Genomic DNA, 13229 nt, shown 5'->3' with positions numbered 1-13229 from the left:
CTGGCTAACTGCTGACTAATGATGGACCTCTCGTTGGCTTCGGCTGAGCATTACAGCGGTGGGTCGGAAAACGATACCCGTCGACACTGTGCTCTTACCTCGCATCAGCAGAAGTCCGAGAGGTATTTGAAGAATAAAACGTTGGATTCCTCTTGAGAAGTGTAGTCTTCTTATTCGTGATAGTTTAAGAGTGGCATGTGCCCCGCTGTCTAAAGATTTAACCATGTTAATAGTGGTATTATTTATACATTTTTAATATTAAAAGCTTGATGATTCATTGGATATTTATCATAGTCCCACAAAATAACTAGAGATGCACCGAATGCAATTTTCTTTCTGGCTGGAGGAAGATCACCAGGGAGCTGAAAATCTCACTGCTGTTTGTTATATTGTATGACATTTCAAGTAAATAACGCAATATAAAACTTTTAAAAGGAGAAAAACAGTACGAAGCTGGCTAGTACTATCAGAGTACTCGCCCATCTTTTAGTTAGGTCTCCAGTACGATGTCGAGTGTGGGTCACAACCAGTAGAACTCCTGTTCGCTGTGAATAACTGCAATACTTAAAAAAGAGAACCAAAACAATCATGCATGTGCTTTTATAGATCGTGGTAAAGTTGTGACAGGATGCATGTTGAGTAAACGGGGCTGTCCCTTCATTCACACAACTTAACAGTGACTTGTGTGTCAATGATCACTGTAAAGGAATGATTATTAACACCACACTTTGCTTTTCTTTTATATGTATTACACGACTATAAAATAGTAAACAAACAACGTAGCTATTTACTGGCTTGTAGCCAATTATTTAGCCTTTTCCATCACAAAGGGCTCCTTTGGGATGAGGCTTTGCATGTGAGGCCCTCGTCCTGGTGGCGCAGATCTGGTTGAGGATTGGCCGAGGTTCACTTCGGGGGCATTGTGTGACCTGGCGTTATCTATTGACTCGACGAGGGCGGCATCACAACCACAGGTGCTTTCCCTGTGCGCATAGGTTTTCCCCATCATGATTTTAATGTATATTAATAGCACCAGCCTCAGACAGCCAGCCGGAAAGCAGACGGGTTACCGCGACGCAAAGTATCAAGAGAGTAAAGAAAAAACATTCATTTAGTTAACATGAACCTACCGTCCTTTGATAACGATCCATATGTTGTCATGTTTCTGTAACATCAGAAGGGATGCTGTAAGAGAGAGAGAGAAAAAGACGGAAAGTTCATTGAAAGTACACGAGAAAGGGGATGTTGTGACTCAAAAACGTGGATCATCATGTGACGAGATAACTGACATGTGCCATTGTCGGCTTCGTGTTCAACTGAGAGTTGAACTTTCTCCAGTTACAGCCGGACACCCACAGTGCCCCCCCATTGGCTCTGCTGCGTGTGCTGCTACACTCTGACACAAACCACATCAGAGAGAAGCTCGGTTACACTGATGAGTAGACCATAGTGACAACATGCAGGGTGGGACGTCCTCCTCTCAGAAGCTTAAGAGTCCCTAAAGCTGTGATTCATGCTGCCTTCTCTAGTTGTTTCCTGCCTGGGGTTTTTTTTTTTTTTTTTTAGGGTCCGACTTTAGAAGTGAAATGGAAATTTCATTAGAAATCCCTGATTACTGTTCCACTCAACGCACATCCTGAAACGCAGCGGAGTTACACGTTGTAGCAGTGCTGCTCCTCTCCGCTCTGGGTTCAAGTGATTCTTCTCTTCTTGGCTCTTGATGTTTGTCTCTGAGGAGAATCTAATTGTAACTGTATTTAAACACGCCTCCTGTTCTTGCCACAGCCTGTTCACACCGAGTCCAAAGAAACACTCGAGCCGGTCGTCCACCCAGACATCCAACAATCCTTCTCATTGCTGCTGTTTTCTGCGTCCAGGTGCATGATGATCCTACTGTGCTGTAGCTGTCGCAGCTAGTCAGGTGCCGCACCATGGCCAAACCTGGGAGCGACAGAGATGGAGCCATGGTGGATAAACAGGCGGGGAAGAAGGTATGTGAGCACAGACACAGAAAGGCGCTAAGAGCAACACTTGAGCGAGGAGCAGTGGTGTATAAAGTACTCAAAAGCCATACTTGAGTAAAAGTAAAGATACCTTACTGGAAAACTACTCCAGTAAAAGTAAAAAGTCACCTATTAGAATACTACTTGAGTAAAAGTCTTAAAGTATCTGATATTTATTGTACTTAAGTACAAAAGTACTTAAGTATCAAAAGTAATTTTCTGATATTAAATGTACATCATAACCTGAACATTAAATGAACATCATAACCTGTTCATTGGAAGTAAAAGTACAAGTAAATGCTGTTAATAAAAAAGCAAAAGGTCAGAATTTTGAGAATTATGAAGTTTATTCTTTTAAGTGCTGTGGCACCATGACCAAGGACAAGGAGCTGTGTTGAACATAATTGGGTTGGCTGTGATCCATTCAGGAGCAACAATGTTCAACACAATATATTGTACATAAGTATACTTTTGCATCTACTATGAACTTATCATCATAATTCTCCGAAAAGCAATATGACACTATGAAGGAGTTGTAACAGTGCGTTTATAAGTCTGCTCATTAGACTAGAGGATGTAGAGGGCCAATGCATAATATTATGTTCAGCAAAAAATATCCACTTGATGCATCAGGTCAGTGTTTAGAGAAAGGACGCCTGCCTTGTAAACTCCTATGGGCCTGATTTGAACACACAGGTTTTGCTCAAGCTGAATCTGCAATTGGGCGACTGCTCCCATCATAACTCCATCTGATCATCCACAACATGACTCAAATATCAAAACATGATCAACACTAAAGCAGCACCGAAAGTAACAACCCAGTCATTACTTGAAACTGAAACATGTCCTGTTCATCTTCAGAAGAAGTTAGTTTTCAAAATGGTGAGAATTCAGTCTCGCTCTTCTTGGGCTGAAGACTAGTCCTGCGATGCTAAATACCTTTCACAGGCCGCTGAGGCAGGTAGAGGTGTGTTCAGCGTCACAGACAGCTTGCACACAGCTGCGAAGGATTCCCCGAATGCTGCGCTCTCGCGGCTCCTGTCAATCCGTGTATATAGCTACAGCTAACGTTAGCCAACTAGTGCTGCACAACTGTCAACACTTCCTCAGCTCACTAACTCGCTAGCGATCCACTGGTGTTGGTCTTCGTCACCACCGTCGTTTGTTGCGGGAGTAGCAGGTGCCTCCATTTCTGCTTCCATCATGAAATCAGTCATTGTAGAGTGGAATTCTACTCATGTAGTCGCCCGCTAGCTTATAGCATGTAGCATCCTGGGCATCCTGGGAATCAAAACACCGCGGCTTTGAGAGCACTTGTTTGTAATTGTGCATTAATGTGATTAACCAATGATTTAACTTGCTGCTAGCACCACTGATTCACCAAACCTGCTGGCTTGCAGTCTGTCTTCCACCACAGTCCCCGACGCTGCTCTCATGATTCATTTTTTTCTGAAGATAGATTTGATTTTGTAGCGAGTAACGAAGGTTTCAGGGGAAATGTATCGGAGTAAAAGTATCAGTTTTCTTTGCAAAATGTAGTGAAGTAAAAGTAAAAGTCAACAGAAATATAAGTAGTAAAGTAAAGTACAGATACCCCAAAAAACTACTTAAGTACAGTAACGAAGTATTTCTACTTCGTTACTGTACACCACTGGCGAGGAGTGATCCACATTCTTCTTTATGTTTTCACTTTGTCTTCCTTGGAGGTTCGGAGTTCTTGACTTTGAAAACGGTAGTTGACAAAACATGGTTCATTTAGAAGCTGATCTGGATCTCAAGTCATCTTCACCCCTGGCTTGCATTTGAGTACCGGTACTTTTAATTGTCATTTTTCATATGTATCATAGCATCTAAACTCCGAGCTACGTCATTCTCTGTATATGGTCTGGTATAGTCGCGCATAGGTGTGCAGTGCACAATATCCTATCTCACAACTTGCTGTACCAAAACCTTCTTATTTCTCTCTTTCGTCATAAATGACAGAGACCATTTATGTCTGCTTTAATTTTTAAGGCAGAAGTGCGTCTCATCTTAACCCTGCTCTACTTTCAACACTGCCAGACACTTGTGCCAGCTTTGCACAGCTGGCACATTGCTTCACTGAGATCAAAGAAGCATCACACTGCAGACATTTTTCCTCCTGCCAGAAATGTATTTTACTGCACCAAAGTGCTGGAACTGAAAAAGCTTTGTCTGCAAATCAGAGTGCAAGAACGCGGTAACTAGAATTGTGATAATACAGATATATGATTGGTGTAATGTTTAGGGCTGATGCAGTGGGCGCTATCAGCAACTGGAGTATGTTCCTACTTTTCTTCTAACCGTACTTTCGGTATTTTCTGAAGAATCCAGATAGCCTCTCTATACACATGCAAAACTTAAGGAAGATGCCATTAATGTAATAAGTCTATTACTGTTATTCAACACTACTATGGGAGTTTGACTGGCACACTTCAACAAGCTTAGTACCATTAGAATAGACTTCTTTCTCTTTTGTATTTGGAAACAAAAAACAACCTTGTCACTCCTGATCTGTTTCTCTTCACTTGGCAGAGACCCTGCCTTGGGAATAAAATTTTTTTTACTGAGTCATGCAGGCAAACCTGCTGCCTGCAGGACCTAAACAGTATCTTGCAGAAACACAACACCGAGCCTGTAATATGATCATCTACACTTTCTTATATTCGTGTCATGTTTTAGGAAGCTTTAGTCTATCTGAAAGACTACCTGCACAATGAGCTCAACCCTTTTGTTGTTAAGCTAGTTAACAAAGCTTTTTTAAATGGGACCTCCTTTGTTTATCTCCTGTCACAACTGGTTTGTTTACACACACCACACACAGACTCGAGTCACAAATGTGGCCACACCTTTTGCTGTGTTTTGAAATGGCCTGATTTTTGTACGTTCTTTTTCCTCCTCACCTCTCGGCAGAGCAAAGACAAGTTGTCCCCTTTCACCAAAACTCCGAAGCTGGACCGGAGTGAATTGCTGGGGAAAGAAGGGAAAGCCAAGTCTTCCATGAAGCGCAAGCTCTCCTTCACTGCCAGTCCGCTCCGGGCCGAGGAGCGAGACTCAGACACCGGTAAGAGCTGTCGCTGCTCCTCCCTGCTCCTCCTCTCAACAGCCACGCTGCTGGCTGGCTGCCATGTCCTCACACTGCCCCCCGATGGCCTGTTGGTGAACGGTTTCTTTAGAGTCTGTAGGTCAATAGGTTTCTACTTGTTTTGCATCAGGATCAAAATCTAAAGACTGCGTTGATGAAGTTGTGGCCAGGTTTGTTGAACAATAAGATATAAAAAAACAAGTATTATAAGACCTGAGAAAAAAAGTTTCCATTGTCCCGTCGTCTGTGTAGTAAAAAGCCTTGTATATCTTTATTCCTCTGTGCAATGAACCTCCATTCTTGTCCAAAACAAACGCACCAATGAGCCATGCTGTTGCACTGGGTGGTGTATGTCGACTCAATCCCACGTACACCATGCTGGTGCTGTAAATGCCAAGGGCACCACATGTAAATGAACCAACCGCTGAAAATAGTCCCCAGAAAAATGCACGATTCACTTACCTCGCTTACTTGTGTAAATACACTACTCTGCTTCTGTCATTTAGAACTGTATTTAACTGTATGTTTACATCGGAGAACTAAAAGTAGGTGTCTCATTCAGCCATAATTACAAATGAGGTCCAGTAATGTGTTATACAGACAGTTTAAGGTCCTCTGAATTTGCCTTCATCGCCTCTGTAGAGCATTTCATTGTGTGGTCCTGCGTCATCCTACCAGACGAGAACCCTCAATTTTGAAATCACAGAGGTTTAGTTTATGTTGCACAGGTTTAAAGCTAAACTAGCGTGGAGGCCTTCCAGCAGAATGTTCCTCTCCGGTCCTGTGTTGAGCAGGAAAAGGGGAAGTAATGAATCCACTGACCACGTCGGATCGTCTCTGCTGTGTTGCCATGACTCATAATCTGTGCGTGGAGTCTTTGTGCCTGTCTGTATTTGAGAACATGTGAGAGGAGGAGGGTGAGAGAGAGAGAGAGAGAGAGAGCGTTAATGCAGTACTTTCCCACCCTTCCACCTCCCCCTTGCTCTCCCCTCCCTCCTCTCCCCTCACAATCCTCTCTGCTTTGCACTGTAGATGACTCAGACCCAGGCCAGTCGAGTGAGACCTGGGGAGAGAGATTAGTGCCTCCCTGCAGGATATACGCAGGTAAACGCTGCAGCCCGATCCTCAGCCCTCGTGCCCTCCACAAGTCACCCACTTAGCGCCACTATGCTGCTGTAAACAACACACACATGCACGTGTGTGTGTTGTCGCCCTGCATTCGCCCCCCGTTACAGCTCATGCATGTCTGTGTTTAGTAACGACCGACGGAGACGGGGGTGGGGGGGGCAGGCGGGCACTTGGCTGACTTAAGAGAATGCCGTCTTCGTTTTCAAACCTCCATGCTTGTCATCTGTTTCTCTGCATTCTCAACAGATGCAAGGAAAAGAGGAAAACGGTGTCACTGCGACGATGAAATTGCTGCTGGATGGTTTTTTTTCGTTCTGTTTTTTGGACGGTTCCCTAACATCTTTGTTGGTTGTGTTGCAGATAAAGATGGACCAGAGAAGAAGAAGAAGGTGAAAAAGGAGTCTGGGGGCAAGAAGTCCCAGGCTCCCAACCTTTTGTTTGGGTATCCTCTGTCGGAGCGCAAACAGATGGCTCTCCTGATGCAGATGACTGCCAACAGTCCAGGTTAGTGCGCCCGCCCGCTCACCTCAACCACCATCTCAAGATGCCTCCGTGTAGTTCCTGTTGGATGAGTCATGCCTCTGAGCATTTTCACAAACATGCTTTCTAATATTTCAATGTTGCTTGGTTGGGAATAGGTGTTTAACGTAGCTGCTCAACTGGAAAGAAAGCTGTTCTGTATCATTTGCCAACATTCTTTTATTGAATGATTTAAACATTAAACTCGACACAAAATTCACAAATGAAGAATGAGTTGCAGTTTAAAGTGCAGTTTTCCACTGAGAGGAACTATTTGTTTTATCTTTTGGTTAGAGCTAGCCTAGCTGAATTCAGGCAGTTATTTCAACCTGTGCCAGGCTTTTGCTCCATGCATCAATTAAGTACTTTTCTCTCTCTGAACTCTCTCTGGCCTGCAGACTCTACTCCCAATCACCCCTCGCAAACGACCCCTGTGCAGAAGAAAGTCCCCAGCAGCGCCTCGTCTCGACAGAAGGACAAGGTCAACAAGAGGAACGAGAGAGGGGAGACTCCCCTTCACATGGCCGCCATCAGGGGAGACGCCAAGCAAGTTAAAGAGCTCATTAGCCTGGGAGCTGACGTCAACGTCAAAGACTTTGCAGGTACGATGCCCCGTGAGGTGACGGTTCACCAGCTTTCATCGTGTCTGTACGGTAGCTTCTAATGGCATGAAGCTGACAGCGGCTTAATTAACAGCTGCCTATTCAAAGGTGACGTCTCTAATGGGATAATAAAAACGAATCAGTGTGCCTCTTAATACATTCTGCACATTTTCTGTGTCGTTTGAATTCTTCATTTTGATCGATTGTTGCTTTTTTTTTTCCTGTCCTCACCAGGTTGGACTCCTCTTCATGAAGCCTGTAACCTCGGTTACTACGACGTGGCCAAGGTCTTAATAGCAGCTGGTGCAGAAGTGAACACGCAGGGCCTGGATGACGACACGCCGCTCCACGATGCCTCCAGCAGCGGCCATAAAGATGTAAGAGCTTCACGGGAAGTTTGTCCTGCCGCAGGAACGTAGAACTGAAGCCGAAATTAAACATTTAAATATTCTGATGACGGCCTTTTCTTACAGACTGGACATGGATATAATGTGCCCATATATTTTTAACAGATATGTAGACTGTTAGTCAAAACAGTTAATGCTTGGAAATAATTAATATCTTGAGCTGTTGTCTAATTCAAACATCCAGTGTGTTTTCCTGCCATAGTACTTATATATACTTATAAAGTGCCAATTAATGATCTTAAATAATGTTTAGAAACAATGAGGATCACACTGTATTCAGAATCAGTTTTCACAAGTTTTAAGTCTTTAACATTTCTTGTTTTTCGCTCTTTTTTTCTTCCAACCGTCTCGGTTTCGTATGTTTTGTCTACAACCGTCTCAATCTCCATTACTGTTGTGTTTTGTACAGATTGTGAAACTGCTGCTACGCCACGGCGGTAACGCCTTCCAGGCCAACAAGCGCGGGGAGCGGCCCGTGGATGTGTCGGACTCTCAGGAGCTGGAGCAGCTATTAAAGGGAGAGGTGCCACTGTCGGACCAAGATGACCCCTCTTCAGGTAGGCAGAGAACGCTCTAGAGTTTAGCTGACCTTCCGTTTGAAGTCACTTGTTCTTGATTGACTTTCATTTGTATTGTTTTAAAGTTGATCTTCTCTTCTCTGCAGAGTCTGAAGACCCGCTGTCCATCAATCCATCCAGTGTAGATGACAACTTGGAAGACTCCGATACTGAAAAGGACTCTGAAGGCAAACCGGCCACGAAAGCGTCATCGTCCGTTCCGGGGCTGGACGAGTACGAGTTCAAGGACGAGGAAGAGGAGGAGGATGTCAGTAAAGCCCTGAACGACAGACACATTCTCCGGAGGGAACTCCGGCAGCGTGAGAAGGAGGAAAAAGATAGAAATCATGTGGCAGGAAAGCAGGCTGGAAAAGGGGATTCCGCCTCAAAGTCCAAAAAGCAGAAGGCGTCTCGTGTCCACTGCAGCTCGGATACCTCCAGCGACGAAATGGAGAGCCTTCCAGAGAAAAGGAGTTCCCCCACCTGCTCTCAGAGCTCAGGGAGCCTCAAGGCAGACACGAGGCCTAAAAAGGAGAATGCGGAGCAAAAAGACAAGGGCAAAGTCAAGAAGAAGAGCAAAAGCCAGAATAAGAACAAGGAAAACCAAGAGGACGGGAAAGAGAACAGCAAAACGTTGGTCCTCTCTCTCGCAACCGTGTCCGAGAGCACGGAAAAGGGACGGGAGGAAGACTCGTTCAAGATGTCTTTCAGTCCTAAAGATGACTCATCCGTCCACCTCTTCCATTTGTCGTCCATAAAATCTCCAAAACTGAACCACAGCCTGACGGACAAACAAACGCCACTCAAACAGGAAAATACTAAGATGTGCATTTCTATCAGTGACGGCTCATGTCCGGTGGACGCCGTCAAATACAACCACTACGCAGAGGCAGACTACTGCACTGAGGGCTCCAGCACCAAGGGGTGTAAGCACAAGGAAAAGAGCAAGCATCAGCAGAAAGACTCCAGCGGAGACGGGGACGACGGCCATTTGAGTCCCGACAAAGACGGTAGCGTAGGAAACAGTGTAGACAGCTCTGAAGGTGCCTTACGGAAGACCGACTTAGACGGCAAAGTGGTGAAGAAGCATAAGCTCAAACATAAGGAGAAAGACAAACACAGGAGGGAATACGAGGCAGAACGCAGCCGCCACCGGCAGAAGGAGGCCAGGAAAGAAGGCCACAGGAATTTGGAGTTTGACCGAGAGTTCTGGAAAGAGAATTTTTTCAAAAGCGATGAGACGGATGAACACGTGCCAGTGAAGAAGGAAGGTGAAGACAATAGTTTGCTTCAGAAGACCTCTGAGTCATCTCCTGTCAAAGATGAGAGAAACACGAAGGAGAAACACCCGAGCGGCAAGGAGAAGAGGCCGAGAGAGGAGCGGGAAAAAGACAAGGCGGTGAAAAAAGAGCGGAAGGAGGCTGCTGTTGAGAAGGTGAAAGATTCAAAGCCGAGTGAGCGTGACGAGAGAGCGGACGGCCTCGGCTCAGGGCGGATTCCTGACGATTCGCTGCAGAGCAACAGCATGAAAGAGGAGACGGAAGAGAAACCCATAAGTGGGATCACAGCTGATCAAGAACAGCTGGAGCTCTCTGAAAAAGCCTCACGCGATAAAACTGACAAGAGGCTCCCAGGAAAAGAGAAGGATTCAGAGAAAATGGAGAAAAGGCACCCTGACAAGGAAAAAAAGGTTAAAACGGAGCACGCTGACAAAGCTGAAGTGCAGAACTCTGTGGATCGTTGGAAGGAAAAAGAAAGAACGGGAACAATTTCTTCCCACTCGCCTGGAGATAAAAACTACAAAGAGAATGAGAAACTGAAATCTTTATCCACAACCAAAAAGCATGAGGACAGCAGGAAAAATAAAGAAAAGTTCGACAAGCGGTCTGATAGGGAGAGGCAGGACAGAGAATATAGCGTCGGGGATCACAGAGAAAAGGAACGCACCAACTCCGATAGGAAAGGAAAACCTCTCGAGAAGACCGCGGATCACGGTAAATCTGATCGTTCAAAAGAAAAGGACACTGACCGGAGAAAGAGAGACAAAATAAAAGATGGGACTCTTTCCTCAAGCTCCAATCTGAAGTTACTGTTGGAAGAGAAGAAGAGCTATCTGTCCGAGAGCGGCAAGTCCTTATCTGCAAAATCCAAGGAGGAAGTTGGGAGAACAGAGAAGGACCGCGACCGCAGAGACCGGGACAGAGACTCTGATAAACACAAGGACAAGGAGCGGCACAAAGACCGCTCCCAGCAGGCCAAAGTCAGCAAGCCCAAAGCCAACGAGGCGGATGCAGACAAGGCCAAATCAAAAGCCTCGCCAGCAACACGAGACGCCAAGCCCAAAGAGAAAAGGCTTGTGAACGATGACTTGATGCAGACCAGCTTTGAGCGCATGCTCAGCCTGAAGGACCAGGAGATCGAGCAGTGGCATCGCAAACACCTGGAGAAAATCAAACAAAAAGAGCGGGAAAGGCTGAAACAGCGGCCTCTGGCAGATCCAGGGAAGTCCAAGCCTAAAGACCGAACAAAGACCGAACCGTGCCTGAGTAAGGAGCTCATGCGCTCAAAAAGCTCTGAAGCCTCTGATGTCCAAAGCCGGGATAAATCCCTGAAGGACGGTGCCAGCCCCAGAACGATGTCGCTCGATGGGAAGAGTCTGCCTTCTATCAGCGCAAAGGTCATGTCGGCCGTGGAAAACTGTCTGACCAGATCACCCCGACCAGAGAGTGAGCGCGGCGGCTTCATGTCCAGGTCGGTGTCCTTGGTTTCTGTCGCCAGCTCGGAGGATTCGTGCCAGGCGACGACATTAACCCCCAGACACGTCGAATACGACTCCGACATGAACCTGGAAACCTCAGACTCTCAGCCTGCGTTTCTCCAGTCTTCCCTCGTCATTCAAGCCACCAGATCGCCGTCGGTCCACGATAAAGATTGCAACAGTCTTCCAGATGTGCCGCAGAGTAATCGGACGCCGCTGCCCAGCCGACATGAATCTCCGTACCTCAGGGCTATTCTGGACGAGGATGCCAACTCATCGGCTGAAGGTAAAGCTGTTGAAAACCAGCCGAAGCCCAGCCAGCCTGCCGAAGAGCTGGCAACAAGAGAGGCCTCGGCAGACTCAGAAGAGAGCCTCAACAGTCAACAACAATGTATGAATTCAGTTTCTGATCCAGCCATAGAGAGAGAAGGCAGCCCTCCTGTACTTTTAACAGCACAAATGTCAAACAAAGATCCTCCGAGTAACAGCCTGACACTTCCAGAGTGCAGCATCTCTCAAACGGAGTCAACGGAACAGAAAACTCTTCCCTCCTCTGACCCTCCTGTCGAGCAGGACATCCAGTGTCCGACAGAGAATTCCCAGGCAGAGTGTAGTAACACGGAGTCGGATCGACCATCGACGCCTACAGCTCGTCTGTCTGCAGAGCCGTCGGAGCTCACGAACGCAAAAACCCTCCAGCAGAGGGAACCGCCCACCGTCTGTGGTGTGGAGAGCGTGCAGCAAACGGAATCGGGTACCACACATGTTTCCGACCTTAAAGATGAACCTCTCGAGAGTTCTGATGGGGCAGACGACGAGAGTATGGAAACGGAGAGCTTCAGAACCGAGGGCGGGGCAAGTCCTGTGCCCTCCACCAGTTCGCACATTCCCAGCTCCGCAGCGGGGGAGACTTTGCCCGGCTTCAGCCAAACGATCGCAGAGTCCAAATGTTTCCAAGAGGATACGGATGTAAATTACCCAGACTGCAACAGCTCAAGACTTCCCGGTGACGCTGCTCCGTGTCTCGATGCGGAGACGGAGAAAAAGGATGGTACACCTCCGATGTCATGCGATAGTACGAGCCCCGAACACAAGGCCGAAGAGATGACCGACGTCCCACAGAGCTCGGAGATGGATAGCAGCGCTGCTGTTTCTGTTATAATGGAGTGTCCGTCGGCTGAGTACAGCACGGCCACAGAGGGCTCTTCTGAATCTACAGCAGACGCCAGCTCGGAGCCGATGGAGGTGACGCCTGCCGACGAGCAACCAGAGTCGTCTTTAGCTGGAGAAGAGCAAAGTCAGAGCACCGTCCAATCGGCAATTCAGACAGACAGCAGCAGCAGCAGCAGTAGCAGCAGCAGCAGTGGTAGCAGCGGTAGCAGCAGTAGCAGCAGCAGCAGCACCTGCAGCGCCTCAGGGAGCTGCTCTCCACAATCTGGAGACCGGGATTCAGATTCTTCCGGGGCTCGGGTCAAGGGTCGCTCTGCAGACGAGGATGCGGACGTCCACGTTTCCCACCCGCGCAAGAGGAAGATGCCGAGAGCGTCGGGCTCCCAGCCGTACTCCGCGACTCAGCAGGACAAGGAGCGAGGCCAGCAGTCTCTGGCTGCCATCGTGGACTCCGTAAAGCTGGAGGAGATTCAGCCCTACCAGACGGAGAGGGCCAACCCGTACTACGAGTTCCTGCACATCCGGAAGAAGATCGAGGAGAAGCGCAAAGTCTTGTGCAGCGTCATCCCACAGCCACCGCAGTATTATGATGAATATGTGACATTCAACGGATCCTACCTCTTAGATGGAAACCCGCTCAGCAAGATCTGCATACCAACAGTGAGTTCCTCTTCCTTCCTTTTCACATCTTGGTCAGATTGGGCCCAACTAACAGCTATTTTTATTATAGAGTATTGTTTTCCCGTCCTATTCGGTGTATTTTAGCCCCGGTCAAAAGTGAGATGTGGTCAGTAACTTTCCCCTTCGTAATGTTACCGCACAAGATCTGTCTATTTAGATCAGGGGTGTCCAAACTTTTTTCACTGAGGGCCACATACAGAAAAATATACCAAGGGCTGGGCCACTCAGGTCCGATCGCCTCACCCCTAGTGTGTTAAAGTGAGCAAAATCAATCAAATTTGGTTCTCAATGTGCTTTTGTT

The 13229-nt window shown here is 47.0% G+C and overlaps 1 protein-coding gene across 1 annotated transcript in view; it reads left to right on the top strand.

Moving 5' to 3' along the window:
* ankrd12 (ankyrin repeat domain 12) overlaps window positions 1-13229 on the top strand; it is a 31046-nt gene that overhangs the window by 13319 nt on the left and 4498 nt on the right. Inside the window, exons 2-8 of the mRNA XM_079284655.1 lie at window positions 1878-1991; window positions 4935-5085; window positions 6595-6738; window positions 7152-7355; window positions 7590-7732; window positions 8172-8319; window positions 8427-12907. Of these exons, the coding sequence (XP_079140781.1) occupies window positions 1932-1991; window positions 4935-5085; window positions 6595-6738; window positions 7152-7355; window positions 7590-7732; window positions 8172-8319; window positions 8427-12907 (5331 nt within the window). The 5' untranslated portion in view covers window positions 1878-1931. The remainder of the gene's footprint in view (window positions 1-1877; window positions 1992-4934; window positions 5086-6594; window positions 6739-7151; window positions 7356-7589; window positions 7733-8171; window positions 8320-8426; window positions 12908-13229) is intronic.

This window comes from Melanostigma gelatinosum (assembly GCF_949748355.1).
Source record: "Melanostigma gelatinosum genome assembly, chromosome: 15".
In the NCBI taxonomy this organism is placed as follows: domain Eukaryota; kingdom Metazoa; phylum Chordata; class Actinopteri; order Perciformes; family Zoarcidae; genus Melanostigma; species Melanostigma gelatinosum.
Note: the sequence above shows the minus strand (reverse complement) of the source record. Positions and strands in the feature narration are given on the sequence as shown.